At 45.1% G+C, this 19,224-nt stretch overlaps 3 protein-coding genes and 1 long non-coding RNA gene across 6 annotated transcripts in view; 2 read left to right on the top strand and 2 right to left on the bottom strand.

The window, feature by feature from the left end:
• Positions 1-9,039, top strand: part of NPAS2 (neuronal PAS domain protein 2) — a 106,683-nt gene extending 97,644 nt beyond the window's left edge. The window contains 6 exon segments of the mRNA XM_049834239.1: positions 2,480-2,674; positions 3,888-3,940; positions 3,942-4,070; positions 4,546-4,638; positions 6,163-6,349; positions 7,539-9,039. Of these exon segments, the coding sequence (XP_049690196.1) occupies positions 2,480-2,674; positions 3,888-3,940; positions 3,942-4,070; positions 4,546-4,638; positions 6,163-6,349; positions 7,539-7,727 (846 nt within the window). The 3' untranslated portion in view covers positions 7,728-9,039.
• Positions 8,063-11,333, bottom strand: LOC126052926 (uncharacterized). Its single transcript, XR_007510191.1, has 3 exons — positions 11,079-11,333; positions 10,700-10,830; positions 8,063-8,138 (listed from the first exon to the last, which is right to left on the bottom strand). It is a non-coding gene; the product is annotated as an uncharacterized LOC126052926 (long non-coding RNA).
• Positions 11,334-11,433: 100 nt separating this feature from the next.
• On the top strand, positions 11,434-17,033 carry RPL31 (ribosomal protein L31). Of its 2 annotated transcripts, XM_049834259.1 has the most exons (5): positions 11,434-11,517; positions 12,266-12,382; positions 14,035-14,160; positions 16,315-16,427; positions 16,962-17,033. In XM_049834259.1, exons 2-5 carry the CDS (start codon positions 12,276-12,278, stop codon positions 16,991-16,993), a joined length of 378 nt encoding a protein of 125 aa, XP_049690216.1. In that variant the 5' UTR covers positions 11,434-11,517; positions 12,266-12,275; the 3' UTR covers positions 16,994-17,033. The 2 variants fall into 2 exon arrangements, with proteins under 2 accessions (XP_049690216.1, XP_049690215.1); XM_049834258.1 differs by lacking the exon at positions 11,434-11,517 and having other exon boundaries at positions 12,244-12,382.
• A 549-nt stretch (positions 17,034-17,582) lies between these two features.
• The window catches only part of TBC1D8 (TBC1 domain family member 8), a 50,021-nt gene continuing 48,379 nt past the window's right edge, over positions 17,583-19,224 (bottom strand). For both annotated transcript variants that reach the window (XM_049834237.1, XM_049834238.1), the window contains exon 20: positions 17,583-18,572. In XM_049834237.1, the coding sequence (XP_049690194.1) occupies positions 18,114-18,572 (459 nt within the window). In that variant the 3' untranslated portion in view covers positions 17,583-18,113. The remainder of the gene's footprint in view (positions 18,573-19,224) is intronic.

The raw sequence follows: 19,224 nt of genomic DNA, 5'->3' as shown, positions 1-19,224 counted from the left end.
TGAAAAAACCACCATTAAGTTTTGTACAAGTGAAGTATCTTCTTGCTCTTAGGTTTAACTAGCAGGTAGAAATTCCATGCTTTGATCCTCTCTCAGGTTAACTCTTGTTTTGATGAGGCATTTTCAGTCTTCCAGTTCTGCCGGGACACGGGTCAAATGGCACCATTGCTTCCTGCCCCGAGCTTATTCTTTTCAGGACATTTATCTTCAGAGAGTAATAATGCTGCTTTGGCCGTTATAATGCAACAGAGGGTCCCTAGGTATGAAACACTCAGAGCCCTCTCAGGGTACCAACACATGAACAAACAAAATTAGTTTACTGGAATAAACTAGGTTGTAAGTTTACAGCATGTTAGCTGCCAACCATTAACTGTGCACGTTCCTACCCAGTGGCACACTCTGGTAATTGCAAAGTAGGTTACTCCGCTTTCTTTCAAGGATCAACTCCTTGGCCTTCATCTGGAAGTCAGGCATACACACAGGCAGGTCCCTGCAAATTAAGTCGTTCACAGCAAGTTTGCACCCTGCCTGATATTTGCATCGATAGACGTTGACTTTGCATTGGATGAACTTAGTATTTCTCCAGTGCTGTGTGCCACGTACAGGAAGGACACCTAAGATAATCCTCCTAAAGGTCTTAATTTGCAGTGATCTGACCAGTACCATTGGGCTCACACTCCCCATCACATTTTTGAAACGCACTACTTGCTTTACCTGCCCTGAATTTTACATCAAATTTTTATATGAATGGCGACCAGTTTAATTGCTAGAGCAAATCAAGTGAGTTCATTTGCTAAACATATCCAAAGCTTAGCTTCTATATACAGAAAATAAACAAGAAAATGAATTTTCATAATTTCTGCATTTGATTTATTCATAATAAGACCTATTTGCTTGGCAGAAGTTGCGAGACCATCTGTCTTTCTGATACGTAATGGCTCCAAATTCAGTGAGCAGTGTTTTTAAAAGAAAACACTTGGAGCTAGTTTCAGACCTGCTGCGAGCAGCCCCAACTCTATTACTTGACCCATTTATTTCTGTCAGACATCTTCGAGATGTGGTTAGCCTACAGCACCTGAAACAAGCCGTTGCTTTAGGTCCCTTAACATTTTCCTTAATTGCCCCCCTCTCCCAGCTGATTAATGTAAGCTTTGTCTGTACCTTTTTTCTCAGTAAAATCTTGGCACATAGAAATTCATTAAAAATTTATCATATTTAAATAAAAACTGTGTTTTAAGAGCTAGATAAATAAGTACAAACATGATGGATCAACCCACACTTATGCAAAGAAAAGCAATACATTGTGCTGGTCCTTTGGAGAAAGGTATGGGTTTTTTCCAAGAAAAATTAGAGGGGACGTGATAGTTTAGGGAATTGTTAATATAGCAATAAGCTGCACAAAGGTGTACTAATTACTGGGCGTACCTCAGACGTACTGCTAGGCGTGAGACTGATGGATGAATAATGAAGAAGAGAATAATTGTGAGTCTGATTTCATTTAAGCCCTAAGTAGCTCCGCTTAAATTAATGGAGTTCCACACGTGTAGCAGTGGTGTGGAATCAGAATCAGATCCAAAAATGCCTTCAGCTACGTGGGATGTGTACTTCCATACAGTCCTTGGTGGCAAGAGGCGAGGTTCGAAATATTGCAAAGATAGCTTGTAGCATTAATAATTCATAGTTTTAAAATATGCCTTTTTCCTCTGTACAGCTGTAATAGAAGAAATGGCCCCTAGAAAAGCAAAAATTCCCAAGCCCTACAACTTTTAAAGAAGAAAGCCTCATGTTGCAATGCAAGAATGGAGAGTGTATCATTTACAGAAACACTGACAGAGGAGCTGCTAGCTCTTTTGCACAAGTCAAATGCATGGCACAGTTAGGAAGAACACCGGGTGTCGGTTACCTGATGGGAAATCAGATAAATGACAGTGACTGTCTGTTTACACATCTTCTCAATGGTAAGGACACAGCTATTCAACACGGAGAGCTCTGGCCTGACTGTGGCCTCATTAAAAACGTTCAACAATCCAACTGTATGTAAGGTGTTGAATTTCCAGAGACAAATTCAAAAGCAGCCCTGTCTGAAAGGCAGGCTGGTTTTGTTGAAAGAAGAAATGAAAGGACTGAAAAGACACAGAGTCACTCTCTTCTCTCTGGTCAGGGTGCCCCAGAACGCAGTGAATGTACAGGGAACCACTCTTACAAGGGCTGTGCCTGCCCCACGGACAGAGGACTTGCACCTTCAGGACACATTTCGCAAGTAATGAGCGCACCTGCAGAACAAGAAATCGAGAAACTAGAGACAGCGGAACTGTTAATTTAGGAAAGAGAGGTGATTTCCAACTAAAGTAAATGCATAGTGAATCCAGAAACGCGATAACTTTATTTTAGAATACATTTGGATCTAATTGTCACCTTCATTATCCAAGACAGCTGGATATAACTCTCTGGACTTAAACTCTCCCCGCTTCTTTTCCAGATGTTCCTACAACAGCCAACAGTGTCCCTGAGCTTTAGCAATACTCAGCAGCCGGAGCCACAACAGCTACAGCAGAGGTCAGGGGCCATTTCTCAGCAGCAGCTTGTCCCCAGTCCTCAACTTCAAGGGCAAATTGCATCTTCGCAAACAGCGAACCAGCAAGCTCTGAGAGAAGCAAGCGTGATATCGAGCCAGGTAATCATTTCTTTGAATAGAGAAGCATTTATATGGAAAGAGGACACCGAGCTGTTATTAAGCAAGCAAGTAAAATCGTGTCAGCCCTGTAAGTGCGCCTTTGCCTTTCTTTCCCTATTCTCCTATATAAGGGCAGCCTATATAAAGGGTCTCTCTATAGCATGTACTTTAAATCCCCTTTTTAAGACCTCAGCCAGGAGGGTTACTTGAGCAGCTGTTTCAGCTTGAAAACTGAGCGGGGGGGGGGGGTCATGCAAAAGGTGTGGATGACTTACCGTTCTTCAGCTGATCCTGAAAGAAACCTGACTGACCACACTGGAAACTAGCAATAGTAGTGTTGGCAGTGGGATGTCTCAAAACAAGCTTTACCCCTGCTTGCTCCCTGAATCCACTTGGATGCCACCAACGCAGCGCAGCCTGTCCGCTGTGGTGGCACACAGTCGGAATACGTTGCGATCTGTGCGAGACCCCCAGGTTGTGAGCGTAACAGATTCCTGCACAGGGAAATGAAATTCAGCCTCGGTTAGTAGTAACTGAGATCTGTGAAAGCTAGTAGGTTTGGCACGGGATTTTTTTTCTTATCGCTGGTTTCTCGGCATTTCCAGTGTTTGCGCTTCCACCCACCTGTTGTACCTCCCTTCGCAGAAAACTTAGCTCCTATTTCTGCTGCCTGAGTGTGTGGCAAACGTAGCTGCACCATTATCTCCAGACCCCTCAGCTGTAGCTTCTACCCTCCTCCCTACCTGTATTATAACGACTTTATTAAAATAAAAAGCGTATCCGCATTATAAATAGGAAAAAACCCCACCATTTTTCTCCTTTAATAAGGTTAATTCCCATCGTTGGGCTTTTAGGGCAGCGCTAATCACACCTAACTTTGCTCGTGTCTTCACGGGGTTGTCTCCTCAACTGCTTGACTGCACGACCGGGGTGGTGGTGGTGGGGGGGGGGGGGGTTGCTTTCACACCGCTCCGGTCCCCAGGCTTTTGCAGGCCGGTAGAGCAAACCGGGGGGCAGAGGTGGGTGGGGGCGGCGGGTGCGAAAGCCGTCGCTCCTCCTATCGCGACAGCAGCCGGGCGGACGCATCGCCAGGTATTAACGGCGACCGTCACGGTGCAGCGTCTTCAGGCTTTCTGCCCCCCCCCCCCCCCCCCACCCTCCCCGCTCCGGGCCGTGCCCCGCTGTCGCTCTCCGCCCCGTCTTCTCTTTGCAGGGCCCCAAGGCTGCGAGGAGCGCGGAGCTGGCACCGGGCGGCGGCCGCCCCCCCCCGCGGCGCGCCCCCGCCCTTCGCCGCAGCCCCCGCCGGCGGCGGCACCGCGGCGCCCCCTGCCGGCCTGCCGCGGGGCGGCACCCCCGGCCCGCCCGCCCCCGGCTGCAGCCACGACCAGCAGCTCAGGTACGGGCCCGCCCGGGGGCCGAGGCAGAGCCAGGCTCCGCCGGTCCGAGGCTTTATCTCCCGGGCCCCGGGGTGGTGGGATGGCTCCGCTCTTCTTTCGCTGTCTCGGGCTCCCCCGGGGCGGGCGGTGGAGGATCCACCCTGGCGTCCAGCCAGGCGTGGGAAGCAAAAAAAATTTGCGTTCCGACACGGGTCATTCCCACCAGCAGGAGCAAAAGAAATTTCACTCTCCTGAAATCCTAGCACCCAGCCCCTCCGCAAGGCACCCACGTTACCGGAGCGGGCACACGCTGCCCCAGTCTCCACCTCACAGCACCCGGGACGTGCCCGCCACAGCCAGGAGCTGAGGTTAGACCTCTAATGCTCAGCTTTATGCCGTGCCGACAAAAGCGTCCTGTTTCTGTCTTCAAACCGTGGGATTTGTGTGGTCCTTCTGTAACAGCAGTGTCGCTTTTTCTTTTTTTCCACGCACCAGACTGTTGCTCAGCCAGCCTATTCAGCCCATGATGCCTGGATCCTGTAATGCAAGACACCCTTCAGACCTCAGCATGGCGGGCTCCCAGGCTAAGTATGTGACTTGTCCAAAATAAAACATCAAAGTTGCTTTTGAGGGGAAACAGCCTTCCTTAGTCAGATGACGAAGTAGTTATAAATAGCAGGAACGTGTTATTGCGCTGAGCCTGCCTTCTACTGTCAGGGTCGGCCTTACCCTGCCTGGTCACATCAGGAAGGACGACAGAGACACAGTGTGCCAGTGGTGTTTTAAGAAGCCAAGGCTGGGGGAAATTTTCTCCCTCACATGATGCTTGCTTCAGCGCTGGAACTTCTCCCCCACCAAGGTAAATGTGAGAAAGTCAGCCCTGGCCCGGTTGAAATGACCGGTGCCAAGAAAGCCCCTGCTCTCTGAGCAGTGAGACACCGGTGTAACGCCGGTGGAGCTATGCCTGATCTGCACCAGCAGAACTGAAAGAACCAACAGGCCCCTGCACCTGAGCACTTCTCAAAAAAGCTGCTGAACAAACCACCTCTGTTGTTTGTCTCCTCAAAATCTGGATGAAGGAAGCAGGAAACATCAGTCAGAATATTGCGAACTGCTAAAATAATAGGAAACTGTTTGCACATCATTACTTTAAAAGTAATTCTGTATATTACCTCAGAAATGTAGCTATTCAGTACTTTTTTGTAAACATCACTATTGCTGTTTAAGATTATCTTGAGTTAAATTTGTCAACTCTAAATATACAGCATTTTAGATCTGCTTTTAAGCATCTAAATAAAAGAGGCCTGATTTGCAAAGATACATCTCCCAGTTCATGTGGATTCCCTGACTCACAGGACCCTTTTTTAGGAGCTCACATCCTAGCGCAAGTACCCAAACTGTAGCATTTCTGACTAACCCCTAATGTTGAACAGCTGTTGAGCGAACACATGCCACGCTATGATCTCATCACCCATTACAGGATAAACAGAATTAGGCTGGGTTGGCAATGGCTCCATTGTGGTTTTGCCCACAGCCTTCCACAAAACAACATGTATTTAAGTTTTGCTATGCAAACGCAGACTGGCAAGAGGAGCCGAGTATTTTGTTTCTGTCCCATCCCTCACTCCCGAGGACTTCTAGAGGCTTCTTCTGTTCCTGCAATGTGGCTCACAGCGATAGGAACTGCTGACCATACTTGGCAATATGTATATGAGCAGCTTAAGAAGTAATCAACCCTAGCCATCTTTCTGCAAGAGACTACCATCCCACAGGCAGTCGCGGGGGAGCACAGGCAGCAGAACGGGAGGTGTCTTTACTTCTCTCTCACTGCAGTTCAGAGCTCAGCATATTAATACTGAATCAAAGGCCATTTGGTTTAATGTGGTCTGGATTCTGAGGTGAGATGTATTCTGCCCTCCGAGTCCAGCTCATGCACAGAGTAAGAGAAAAGAGTGCTACCAACAGTGCCGTTGTTCATATTAGCAGGTCCCGTGCACTGGAATACTTTATTAGGAATTATTTATGAAGACTAGGGACTTCCATCCCTATCCTAAGAGAAGACCTCTGCTTCCAACAGTTTGTTCTTGATTGTTTTGCTTCTTTCTTCCACAGGTATTCTCAAACCCAACAAATGTTTCAAAGTTTGGAAGTGCAAACTTCCAGCAGCAGCTCTCCAATCGTACTGATGGGACAAGCAGTGTTAAACCAAGGGTTCGCCACTACACCTCCTTCCCAGCCACCCTCTCTGCCACCTATGCAACTCCAGCACCAACAGCATCAGCAACAACGCTACCTGCAGGTAGGGTAGGACAAAGAGGACGATGTATAAAATCTACATGCAGAGTAATAAGGCAAATGCGCTGTGCAAACAGGGCCCCAGGTTTCAGTGGGAGCCTGATCATGGCAGAAGTGGCCATTTTAGAGATACCGAAATGTGCAAGACACTGATACAGTACTGTGTACCCTTCCAGTATAGCAAGGGAGCAGTGAGAACAGTCAGAATATTTAAAAGGAAATTGCTAATTCTGTACTGGAAACATAATCAGATTATCCTGGTTATATTTAAAGTGTATTTCTAGAGGGAGAAAATTGCTGCCTTAGGATTTATTCTGTACCTTTTATTCAGTATAAAATTTGCTTAGTTTACAAGTCAAAAGATGATTTTTAATTACCAGCGTTGACATAAAATGAGATCTGGATCAGATATCTGGATCCCTTCAGTAAATTAACATATTTTCTCAACTCCACAAGGCAAAGAAGATAAACTGGAGCACATTGCCTGAAAGAACCAGGTGATTTGAAGATGTAAAAATACTTATTTTTTGACCTAATTCAACACATACTAAAGTAAAGGGGAAGGGGGGAAATGAGGTGTCTCTATATTAAACACAAAAGGAGCTGAACCGAGTCTATAAAACCTGATCATACATCCACTGGCATCACTGAAACAGCATCATCAACCTCAAATGATTAAACTCTTGCTACTGAAATGAAATCCTTATCATAGCTGAGAATTAATGAAAAAACTATGGCAGATACCATTCCAAATAAAAGCACCTGCAAAATTCACACCGACTTCACCACTGCAAGGTCACACCCTACTGTAAACTCACAAAAAGGAAGGGCTAGAAGGGACAGCATGTGGAACACCAGGATCCCCTGTTTCATTGCTGTTTCATTTCTATCATCCCTGTCATTTCTGACACGTTCACCCACCCTGTTCTGAAACAGGCTTTCCAGGATAACCTGCAAATCCTAGGCAGTGCACTCCTATTAGAAAACCTTTCTCAGTGTCTAACTGTAATGTTCTTTGTTGCAATTTATGTCCATTTCTTCTAGCATTAGGTAAGCTAACCCCATGCCGAATAGCCCCAGAAATAAAAGGCAGCCAAACTAGTAGTATTTTTTAAGCACACTGTAGATTGAGGACTAAGAGCTTTAACATGTGAAAGACTCGAACACCACGATGAATTTTATTTTATCTGTAGGTGCAAACACCAAGTTCTTTGCACAATGAGCAACCTGATTCTTTGCTCCTGCCATCTTATTCGCCACAGCAAGGAAATATGGGGTATCATCAGACACAGCAGCAGCAGCAGCAGCAGCAGCAGCAACTAACATCAAGAAGAAGCAATAGCTTATCAGAATCATCAAATTTACCACAGCCACTGCGATAGAGTCCCACCAGCACAATCGATGCACGATTAGCTTTAACCAATGGGCACATGGGGCAGAAGAGAATGACTTTCTACTTACTGTTTTGGCTTTTGCACAAGCATTTCTTTCAAAGCTCTATGACAGAAGTATGCCACAGAGTGCAGACTGCCACAGACAGTGCATTTACAGCATGCTGGATTCAGTCTGCACTGTCTCGTGAGTACAGTACGTACTGACAGAGCAAAATAAAAAGGAACACTATCCCGTGCAGCCTCCATCACCAATGGGTGCGCAGGAGGAGGCGTTCAATCTTGGCGTGTCACTCTGAAAGCTATCTGGCAATTCCAAAAGACTGTCGACAGACTCATGAGGTACTTGGCCTTCACTGTTTCAGTTCTTCTTTTGTGTATGAAAAGCACTGCATCAAAGGTCTATTGAGGAGAGAACAAGAGATTATTTTTATTATGATTATTGTTATTATTTTGCACAACTGCACAGAGGACAAAACCTAGGCACTTTCTGTAAAGAGAAGTTTGTTTCCTTATTCTTGTGGCCAAATTAGCACATCCGATGGAGGAGAAAGCCCAGTCATTGGTGAAGATGGTCTACAGCTCATAACCCTTGATTTAGAATCTGAGAAGTATTATGCAGCTTACCCTAACTGTTCTTCATTACTAAAAACCAAACCAACGAAAAACCACAACCCACACTGGACTGTTTTCTGAATTGTGATTGCAAAGGAGAACTCGAATTGTAAGCACAATCATGCAGCTCTCCAATAGTACAACATGGATCCTTCTTCAACCTAAACTCACCCACTGCAAGTCTCTGAGAAATATGCACTGTGTTTTGGCCCACTGACTCGGGATGCTGCAGACTATTACATATCTCTTTCATTATAACATTTAGGATTGAATTTTCCTTTGGGGGGAAAAAAAGAAATGCACTTTTCGCTTTTTTTGTATGTTTTCTGTTGATATGTTTCTAAGAAAGATTTTATGTAATTATTAAATAAAAAGTAGTGTATTGTACAGCTGTTGTAATATGACCTATTTCTATATAAAATAAAATTATATGGAATTATGTGGAAATTATTTTGTATATGAAATATCAACTCATTTCACAAGTATAAAGATTGTGCTTGTGCTTTTTTGTGAGTGGATATTTTGTAATAAACTAATGAATTAGAAATGTTTTTGTGACGGGAACTACTGTTTCATGCTATATACAACTCAAACTATTATTTTTTTCCATTTAATGATGGAGTTGTCTTTATTTGTAGAATAAAATAAAATAGCCAAAAGGCTTTATTGCAGGACTTGCACACATTTTCCTGTGGCTGTTCAAATATGTGATTCACTTTAGATTTTTAATATTAGCCATAGCCTTGCACGGTGTTTTGCACCCAGTTAGGAAAAACACGTATTATCCTATGGGATCTGTGGCATGGCATAGACAACGAGAATGGTAGCTCAGGAAGTTGTATTAGCTGCTAGCCCAGACAGCTCATTTTAAGCTCCTTTAAAACTTTAAAGACCTCAGGCAGCTCTGTACTTCCACGCAAATGGGTTTAGATTAGGACAAAACAGATGGTTTAAAGAATGGTTTGACCCAGGATGTACCAGGCCTTTGACCCACGCCCAGCTTCAGTGTTTTAAGACATTGCTGTCCTGAGTTTTCTGATACAGCTCTGCTGGAACTGCTACCATGCCCACACTGTAGACAGTCTGGTTTCCACTTTGGCATCCTTGTGCAGACTCTTTTTCATGTTAAATTCAAACTGACGACAGGATGGAGCAGCCAAGGTACAGGTCTGCTCTCCCTCTGCTGACTCTGCTGCAGGAGCAGCAACTTCCAACACAGAACAAGGTGGATAACTGAGCACGGTAACATTTTCATTCATTGCGGCAAGACTGAAAGGGGACATCCCTCAGGGCAGCTTGCAGCCACCTGAGCCAGCGTTAGCTTCAAGAGAGTGTAGACCATGTTGCCCTTCCTGCCTTTCAGTACCAAGGATCACATCACCAGGGCCCAGGTGTTCAGCTCTGGTTTCTATGCCATAAAGGAACAATGGAGATAATTGGACTGGGAGCTGGAAATGGTAAAAGTAAACTTTCCAAGAAATGAAAAAGGTTCATTTGCCCTGAGTTTTGAAAAAGCTAAGAATCTCCTGAAGGAAACCCATTGGCAAAATGACCCTGCTGTTTCCACAGCAAGACAGGCTCGTAACACTGATCGGTACACATGTATTTCAGTTCATACAATCCCTTTGTTTTACTCCATTGAAAGAAGATGAGGGAATCAAATATCTGGTCTCTAAAAAGTGTTTAGAGATCAGATCTCGTCTCTAAGAAAGTGGTTTTAACTACTAACTTTAGGTACCAGCCGGAGTTAGCCTGCTCATCTCTTTAAATTGTTGCATTCAGTGAAGCAAGAGTGACCCCACCAGATGAAGATTAAAAAGCTAAACCCTAAGGTGCTTTCACTGAATGTCTGAAGAAACCTTTCTCTTTCCATTAACTGTAGACAAGCCTAAGCAAAGGCCAGTTGGCTAAGTTAAAGAGGCCAGCTTCATAAATTCCACCCAATCCTGTAAGGGCTTATTCTGGGAAAGGGGAGGAGAAATCTGTAGGCCAAAATGTTCATGCAGGAGAGAGGCAATGAAGGAACATGAGCACCTCAAAGGAAATACCTGCAGAAGCAGCACTTGATGAATCTCAACTACTACAATGGAAGTCACAGGAAGAGAAATGCCTTTTAAGAATTTGTTTTACTCTCAGGGATAGTTGTAATACACCCACATCTCTCCTGATTGGGTATGTCCAAACCAAGCTCAGCCTTGGAGCAAACACTTCTCTCTGTAAAGCCAGCAGCACTGTAAGCTGTTAACAGGGAGAAGCTGCAAATAGGGTGGGGCTGCCTTCTAATGAGCCGGGTTATTATATTGTTCGAAGGATACAGGGCACTTGCAAGAACAGCTTTACATCAATACCTAGTTTTTCACGGTGTGTCTTATTTCCTCCCTGTACGCACTTCTGGTTTTAGATTACTGCACGCACGCAACGCAACGCCAGTCCTCTTCATAAAGCTGGGGCTGTTGTTCCACGTCGTTACAACCGAGACCTGGCTCGTTCCAACATAAATCACTCAGCGTGGGTCACTTTTCCAGGCAGGTGGGCCAGACAGGGTGGTTACGCCAGACTCCCACCCCGCGCTGCCATACCGCCTTTCTGTCTCAGCAGCAGGAGCCGCAGGCCTGAAGAGGGCAAGCCGCCCGCTGCACCCATCACCACCACCCCCCCGGCCGAGGTCCCCGTACAACGCACCGCCCGCAGCGTTCCCACACAGGGGCCAAGCAGGCGGGCAGCCACCTGAGGGGCCGCCATGTCCCTGGCTCCGCTGGCGAACCCTGCCTCAGGGGGCTTCGGCTGGGGGCTGCGCCAGCAGCAACTCTCGGCTCGAGAGAGCCGGGGACCGCTCCCCCCCGGGGTCAGCGGATCCCCCCGGGGTCAGAGGACCCCCCCCCGGGCTCTGTGTGTGTGGGAGCGGGGGGGGGGGGGGGGGGGGGTGTGTGCGTGGAAGCAGCCGCGGGTTCCCGCCCGCTCCCTCACAGCTCCCCGTTATCGGCTGACAGACGCCGAGCCCTGATGCGCATGCGCGTCCGCCGCCGGCGGCGGCCTGAGCCCCGCCCCTCCCCCCGGCGCGCGCCTCTCCGGTTGGCGCCGGCGCAGTCGCCCACCCCGTATCCCGGAAGGGTTCCTCGTTCCCACAGTCCTTTGCGCGCTCCTTTCCGGCCTGTACCCGGGCAGGGTGAGTGGCCATTGCTGGGGGTTGGCTTGCCGAATCCGTTTCCATCTACCTTGCAGACCCTGCGGCGGGAGGGATTTCTTGGTCTGGGCCGGCGCGGGGGGCGGTCCGGTGCGGGAGGCACCGGGTGGTACCTCTCGGCGGGTCCGCGTTCGGCGGGGCTGGGGCCCATCTCCCTGCCCCCCCCCCCCCCCCCCCCCCCGCCCCGGGCCTGCGCTGAGCCGGGCAGGGCGCAGGCCCGGGGAGGCCTGCGGGGCACTTGTGGGGGGGTTACGGCCCGGGCTGGGCCTTGGCGAGGGAGGGGGGAAGCCGTAGGCCGCCGTCAGTCCCTGGAAGGAGGCTCTGTGGCAGCGTCGTCTCCTTTCCGGGACAGGCTGAGCTGCCCTTCTGGGTCGCCTTGGAGAAGGAAGGGGTTTGGACACACAGAAGCAGGACGGGGGGGGGGTCTTAGGGGCGCTTGGGGCTGGCCAGGAGCCCGGTCTTCATGGGGAGGGGTCGAGGAGTCTCGGACATGTTTCACGTTTCTGTCGGGGAGATGAGAATAATTAATGCATGTGCGATGCTGAAAAGTTGCCGCGTCAAATCCGCAACCGGTGCAACCCCGGCGATGAATTAAGCTTAAGTTTTAAAGTTTCTCACTGCGGGACTTGTGTGGCTTGTAGGGAGCTGGGGACGATGGGAGGGAAGGTGACCGGGGAAAAGTCTGAGGGAGGTTGGGTCTGCGTTTCATGCGTGCATGGATGCCTTTCAGCGTTGCTCAGATGGCTCCTGCAAAGAAAGGTGGCGAGAAGAAGAAGGGACGCTCTGCCATCAATGAGGTGGTAACTAGGGAATATACCATCAACATTCACAAGCGGATCCATGGCGTGTAAGTTCTTTTTATCAGTGAAATTGGCCTTTCGTAAAGTGGCATTTGGAGGTGGGTTCACTCAGTTTTAAACGGCAGAGAATGAGTCTTTACCGGCACCGATGCTCATGTGTGATGTTTTAGTCCCTTGTGCTACAGTTGTGTCCCGAGGAAGCAGCTCTGTACCTGTGCAGACCTACACTTAGCATGTGGCTTTCGGGAACAAGCATGTTTCTTTTTTTGTGAGTGTTCTGGACTTAATTTGGAGTTAGGTCTATTTACCTCTGTGTACAGGTCATCGTTCTTTCCCAAGCAAAGTTTAAAGTTTTGCCCACTGTAGTAAGTCTTAGAAATTAAATATTGTTGTAATCAAATGATTGGCTCCATGCTTATCACTAAATTGTGTGAGGCGTAAATTGGGGTGTGATTTGAGTTAAACAGTATTTGTTGTGTGTAAATGAGAGTAGCATTTTACCTGACAAAATGTTGAACCTTGTACAATTGTGTAGTAGTAAAATGCTTGAGAGGACTTGTTGAGAAAATACGAGTAAAATGCTTGAGAGGACTTGTTGAGAAAATACTTTGATTCGCTTTGTATGTATATGCCTACAGTCATGCCGCAGAAAACTATATCCGAATCAAAACAAATGGTGGTGAAATCGCTGAAGTTAACTTAGAATAGGAGAGAAAAGAGACAGTGGTCTATTGCAAAACCATGGGTGAGGATGGGAGGCAGTGGTGCCTTTAAATGGCAATAAGATATTCTGGCCTTGCCTGTTGATTGTTTATGGCAATTCAGTCTATTTTTAATGCTGATGATCCTGCTATCCACTTCTTTTTGGGTTATCCTCTTGTGTTTTGGTGTGAAGTACTAGGGGTGAAATACTTTTTGTTCAACACTTGTCTCACTTGTAATCACTTCCCTGCTCCTGATTTCTAGCACTAAATATCAACAGCAGCATGCAAGTAATACTAAATATAACCCACTGTGGGACCTTTGGCACTAGTTGCATGTTACGGTGTGGGTATAATATATATGACAAAACACTCACAGTGCAGCAGCTGTAACTTTTAGTGTAAATGCCCAGTCATGCAGAATCTGTCCATAATAGGCATGAGACAAGCTATACTTGTAAAAAAACCAGTTCTGATGGTGATTTTGGTGCAGTCCTGCTAATGTGAAGAAAGTAATGATCAAATACTCTTTAGCAGAAACTGTTACTCAGAATAGCATCAGTTTTGTTCTTCTGCCATTTATTTTGATACTGATAACAATTCTGTCAAGTTTGTATTACTCTTGTTGCACTGCTTTTCTCATAGGCCTTTGATCCAGAGTATCTGTGAAATCTCTGATCTCTTCAGTAATATTGTGATAAGTTTTAATGTCAACATGTTTGAGTAAGACTTAGGGTCCGGGAGATCTTGCAGGTGCAAAATTTTACTGAAATTATTCTATGTAAGTATCTGTGGTTTCTATTAGGCATAGACATTAAGGTTAGCAGCTACCTATGAGAGTAGAGGTCTAGTCATACTATGATGCAGGTGTTGAACTGCAGTTGAACACAATTCTTTGGATTGTATGTTTAGAGAATGTCAGTGGTCGAATGCTGCAACAAGTATCCAATGCTGACGGTTCTCTGAAGTTAAAGAAATGGCTCTTGTGTTCATCCTAGGGGCTTCAAGAAACGAGCACCGCGTGCTCTCAAGGAAATCCGTAAATTTGCAATGAAAGAAATGGGTACTCCTGATGTTCGCATTGACACCAGATTGAACAAAGCAGTCTGGGCTAAAGGAATAAGGTAGGTTTCTGCAACTTTCCTTTATGGGTGAGGAAAGTTGTAACTGTGTAGGTGGAGGTACAGGATTTGGAGGGGCAGAAAAATTTGTATACTTCTTGCAGTATTTGCATTTTCTTTGCAAATGCTTTCTTTCTTATAATGTGCATGCCAAGCTGATCTTTCTGTTGCCTTTGCTCTGGTCAGCTCTCTCAGCTCATTTGTGGCAAAGCTTCAGTAAACTCTGGAATTGAAGGAACTTCCTCCTACCTCTAATAAGAGTAAAGCAAAGGAAAGAAGGAATGCGAGTTTGGGGGCAGAGGGCGGGGGGGAGAGAAAGGATTGGAGTATTGTAATACTGCAGCACCCCAGTCCCTATTGCAGCAGACAGTTTTTAGAAACATGGCTTTTTAGTGATACCTGCAGTCCCAGGCTAGGTACCTGGGATTTGTGTAATGTGTCTGAAGAGGACTAGGTTTCAAAGCATGCTGAATTGATAAATGCTACACAAGGAAATAATGAGCTGTGTTTTAAATAGGGCCATTAATCTTGTCTTGAAGGTACAAATGATAAGTAATTTTGGGCCCAAAAAATTACAACTTCAGGTAAATCACTGATACAGAGGCAGCTGATTTGGTTTGACATATGTGAAGACAGTCCAAAAGGACTCCTGCGAGGAGTGGGACTTCTTAAACCATAATAAAAGGTTAACTGGTAGGGATTAATACTGTGAGTGATGCACTGGATACACATAAACCCTTGTTTTAAACCATGTCTTCTAGGAATTGGATTCCTAAGTCTAGCCTATGACATATTTACAATCCTTTACCTGGAGTTGTGTGCTTAGGCCAATCCTTCCTTCAGAAACAGAGTGGGAAGATAGGACTAAGTTACTGGGTCTTCTGGGCAGGGGTTCTCTTTCCTTCCTGTTGAGCTGTTCCAGTTCATATGCAATGATGAAGTAGCAGTTGAGCCAGGTGACAGCATAACTTCAGGGCTTAGTAGTGAGGCTACTAACCAAGACTTCCTTACATTAACTGGTAGAAGTGCTGTCTGTGGAGCAAGGAGTCATCACATCTGTCTTTCCAGTGTGAGTTTAACTGCATTTTTCACTAGTTAGAATAGATAATGTACGCAAAGTAACATACCTTCCTCTGGAAGGATGAGGAGAGGCTAAAATCACCATGTCAGCTAGTATGATAGTCAATGATCTAAGTAAAGTAGTGAAAAATGCTTTTGACTTGTTTCAAGAAGGGAGTAAATCAAAGCAGGTCCCTGTGTCTGAATTACTGCATCCATCTGATTTAGTAATTATGCTCTTGAGAACATACAGCAAGGAGGAAGTTTCTTCACATGTTCTATGGAGCAAAGTACTCTGAACAGGAGTTTCCCAAAATCCTGGGTTCATTTGAGGTGGGAGGTTACTTGAAAAATGGTGGGACAAATAATTTTGTGCCTTCCCTCAGCAGCATATTTTGGACAGTATTCGGGGAGGATGCTAAGCTGTGACTTGCCTATTTACAAACAAAATCATCTAAGTGATTTATTTGTGGTTCCATGGGCTTTGTGAGGAAGAAATGTTAAGCTATTATATGCCCATTAATGAGATCTTGATTTGGGTCTAATGCTTACTAGAATTTCCACATGACTTCTGGCATACAGATTGGGCAGTACTCTGACTCAGCGGGGGCCTCAGGCTTTCAGAACAGATTGTTGGGGGTTTTTTTCCTCACTATTTTCTATTCTAGTAAGAAATGCTTGTTAGTAACAGCTGCTTGCTGATCATATTCACGCTGTGCTTCATGATCATCTTCATAGTGTATTTCCTGGATCAGTAGTGGACTGATGATGCCCTTCTGACTTCATACTCCCACTGGATTATGGATTCATCTTATTCAAGGCTCAGTAAAACATTACCTGCTCACTTTAACAAAACTAAAAACCAAAACAATAAGGTCCTCTTAAGGCAAACAGTGCAATTGCTAAGGTACAGGATTTTGCTTTTCTTAGGATGCTGAGATAGAAACAGAATTGACTCATCCTGTCTTTGCACAAATAGGGAAAGCTTGAGAATTTGAGGGGGGTAGTAATCATGGAGGAAATAACTTTTCTTTTCTATGAAATTAGCAGGTTTCAATACATATTTTACTGAAAATTAATCTGTCACCTTCATTATAGGAATGTTCCTTACCGTATCCGTGTGCGTTTGTCCAGAAAGCGCAATGAGGATGAAGATTCACCAAACAAGCTGTACACACTGGTTACCTATGTACCAGTCACAACTTTTAAAGGTAAGGTTCCATGCCATCTCTCTTCCTCCATGCCACGTTTTTCTGAACAAGTAGCAAAGTGGGACAGGTCCTCCTGCAATGCAAAATTCCAATGAAGGTGTCAAACTGCTGGATTAAACTAGCTCTGCTGTAGAGAACAGGGCTGCTAGCTTGCCTGATCAGCATTAAAAAGTAAATACAGAATTTGGTGAAATAATCATGTAAATTTTGAGACAAAAAAATCCACTGGCCATAGATGTAGGGTGGTTTTGAGGTTTGTTTTCCCATATGAAGTACATCCTCTGCTGTCAAAAGTTCAAGCAGCTTGAGCCTTTTCTGCTTGTCAGTTGAGAAGTATCTTATTTGCAGAATTGATTTAACACAAAGTTTTTGTTTTAACATTTCGTGCAATACTTGCATATATAGTTTGCTCTTCCAGATGTACATCAGCAAATTAGCTTTGAAACTGTAGGTGCACTTTCTTGTGAAGACTTGCATATACATAAAAGGGAATTGTCCTAGTAATAGGTGGTGATACAATTTCTTGTTTTGCAGGTCTACAGACAGTCAATGTGGATGAAAATTAAACTGATTTTCATTACAATAAAAGGATAAAAAGAAAGTTTATTCCTAAGGTTTTTTTATTGTCCAGTCTTTTCAAGCTCTCATCCATGAAGCATTGAGTTGAACAGGTGACAGCATCTTAAAGTATCTTGCTTTCTTTGGTCTTGTACATAATGATGTAATTTTCTTAAAGATAGTGTAGACTGCTGTTACATATGAATGGAATAAGGAGGAGATGCAAATGTTCCTATGTGGGTGGCACAGTCCTAGTGGTTTTGTTTTGTTCCTATGGGAATACAGAGTCACTACACAGGTGTTTTAAGTTAAGGCCAAGTTTGTTAAAAACAAAACAAAAAAACCCCCAAAACTGTTAGATCAGTACTTCATATATGTAATCTCTTGTGGATAAAGTAAACTCCCTGTATTTGGTCCCTCACTGGTCTCCTTGGCAGAATCAGCAGGCTTCTCCCAAGCAGGTCTATGTGCTACACTGAAACGTGGGGTTCTGACCAGTGAATTAATTGCGAGCGTGCTAGCTCAGGGAATTTGTTTAATGAAGTAGGGACTAAAGGCACTTACTTTCCATAAATCAATAAATGCTGTCAATCTGAGTCTAGTACAAAAAGGGTTTATTGAAAAGTGCATGTTTTCACAGACCAACATCAGAAGCACAGTCCATGTACACTTAACATTTCAGCAAGACATACAAATTGGAATACAATCAAATATATTAAAATAGTTTCAATTACCAGCATTGAAACAGTTTTCAGTATTAGTGCAAAAAAGGCAACCCAAACAAACTGCGGACAGTAGCTGAGAAGTGTTTTCCCCTGTTTTAAAAAAAAAAAAAAACAAACAAAAAAAAAACGGACAACTGGAGCCAGCCTCTGCTTTCCCAATGCGGAAGAGGGCTTCAGTGTCTTCACACTGTAGACAGATGTTTCCTTTTACATTCAAAACAAGAACATAATTAATAAATCAATGGCACAAAACAAACCTACACACGCTTTAGCTTTTAAAGCTCTTAAAGTGAAAACCACAGACCAACAAATTGTTTATCAAAAGTCCACTGCGAACTGAAAGCCTTTTACAGTATGTGCTTTGGCATCATTTCAGTGCATTTCATTTTTGACAGGTTTGCTACTACTGTGCGTTTAGTTTTGTCTGTTCACCCCGTGACTGGCAGCTCATTCCATTTGTTTTGAGGCTGTACTGATTTAGCTTTGCATTCTCAAGTTTTGGCTTCAGTTCTAAGGGTTTTTCAAAGAAGTTAACTAACGACTGTTCAGTCAAGAGGGATGCTAAAATATGTTCAAAAGAGACAGTCCAGTCCCCTTCAGCCACAGGTGAAGGTCGAGAGTCTTTGTGAGGGGTCTTCACAGTGTCAGTAAAAACAGCATCCTGGTCCGAAGCAGAGGCCTCGGGCTGCAAGTCCTCAGTGAACTCGTCTGATCCGCTCCCCAGGCTGATGCTTCTTTGTCCTACTTCTCCAATCTGAAGTAATAGTGTGGTCACAGTGGCAATGGCTTGATACAGATCATTCTCCTCTGGATCTTCATGAAACATGCTATACAAGGTTTTGCAGAACTGAATGAACTCCCTCTGTAAAGGATGAAAAAACAAAAACTACTTAACAGCCACGCTATGGGTAACTAGGGCACAGTACTGCAAAGGAAGGCAGAATGCTGTGTACATTTGTATGCTCATTTGTAACTTCTGCCTGATTTTAAAAAAAAAGCTAGTAAAGGGATTTCAACCCCCACTGACGCTAGGAAACCTTGGTGCTGCAAACTGAAAAGGGAGCAGAGCAGGAAAGTATTTTGCTGCCTTGATAAAGGAGATCAGGACCTCCCAGATGACCAAAGGGGAAGCAAGATACCAGGCAGGGGAATATGATCTGTTACTGGTGGGAAACATGGCTGTTACACAGAATGAGTTACAACCGAAGTAGTGATCCACAGGCCTGCCAGCCACTGCCCTTCTGCTGTTTCTCCCATCTTTTCCCAGCTCTCCTACTAATAAAAATCAGGCATTTTCCCTCCCCAAACGCTTTCTCTCCTTCCTTCCCTTGCTCACCCATCACAGATGATGATCAGGCTAGAGAGGATGTTTCCATGTCCTATTCTGAAATTTGTGAGCCCTCGAGTTTCATGCAGTCATAGGATGACTAATTCAGGGTGGAAAGGAGTGCAGAAGTTCAGTCAAGTGATGCCTTTGTGAGAGGTTATGTGGCCGTGCTGAGCTGACAGGTCAG

Source organism: Accipiter gentilis, chromosome 31 (assembly GCF_929443795.1).
Source record: "Accipiter gentilis chromosome 31, bAccGen1.1, whole genome shotgun sequence".
Classification (NCBI taxonomy): Eukaryota; Metazoa; Chordata; class Aves; order Accipitriformes; family Accipitridae; genus Astur; species Astur gentilis.
Note: the sequence above shows the minus strand (reverse complement) of the source record. Positions and strands in the feature narration are given on the sequence as shown.

Excerpts from the sequence above, each read along its gene's own strand:
- RPL31 (XM_049834258.1), top strand. The coding sequence starts at position 12,255 with ATGCCTTTCAGCGTTGCTCAGATGGCTCCTGCAAAGAAAGGTGGCGAG. Across the intron at positions 12,383-14,034 it reads CACAAGCGGATCCATGGCGT|GGGCTTCAAGAAACGAGCAC; the intron begins GTAAGTTCTTTT and ends TGTTCATCCTAG. Across the intron at positions 14,161-16,314 it reads GTCTGGGCTAAAGGAATAAG|GAATGTTCCTTACCGTATCC; the intron begins GTAGGTTTCTGC and ends CCTTCATTATAG.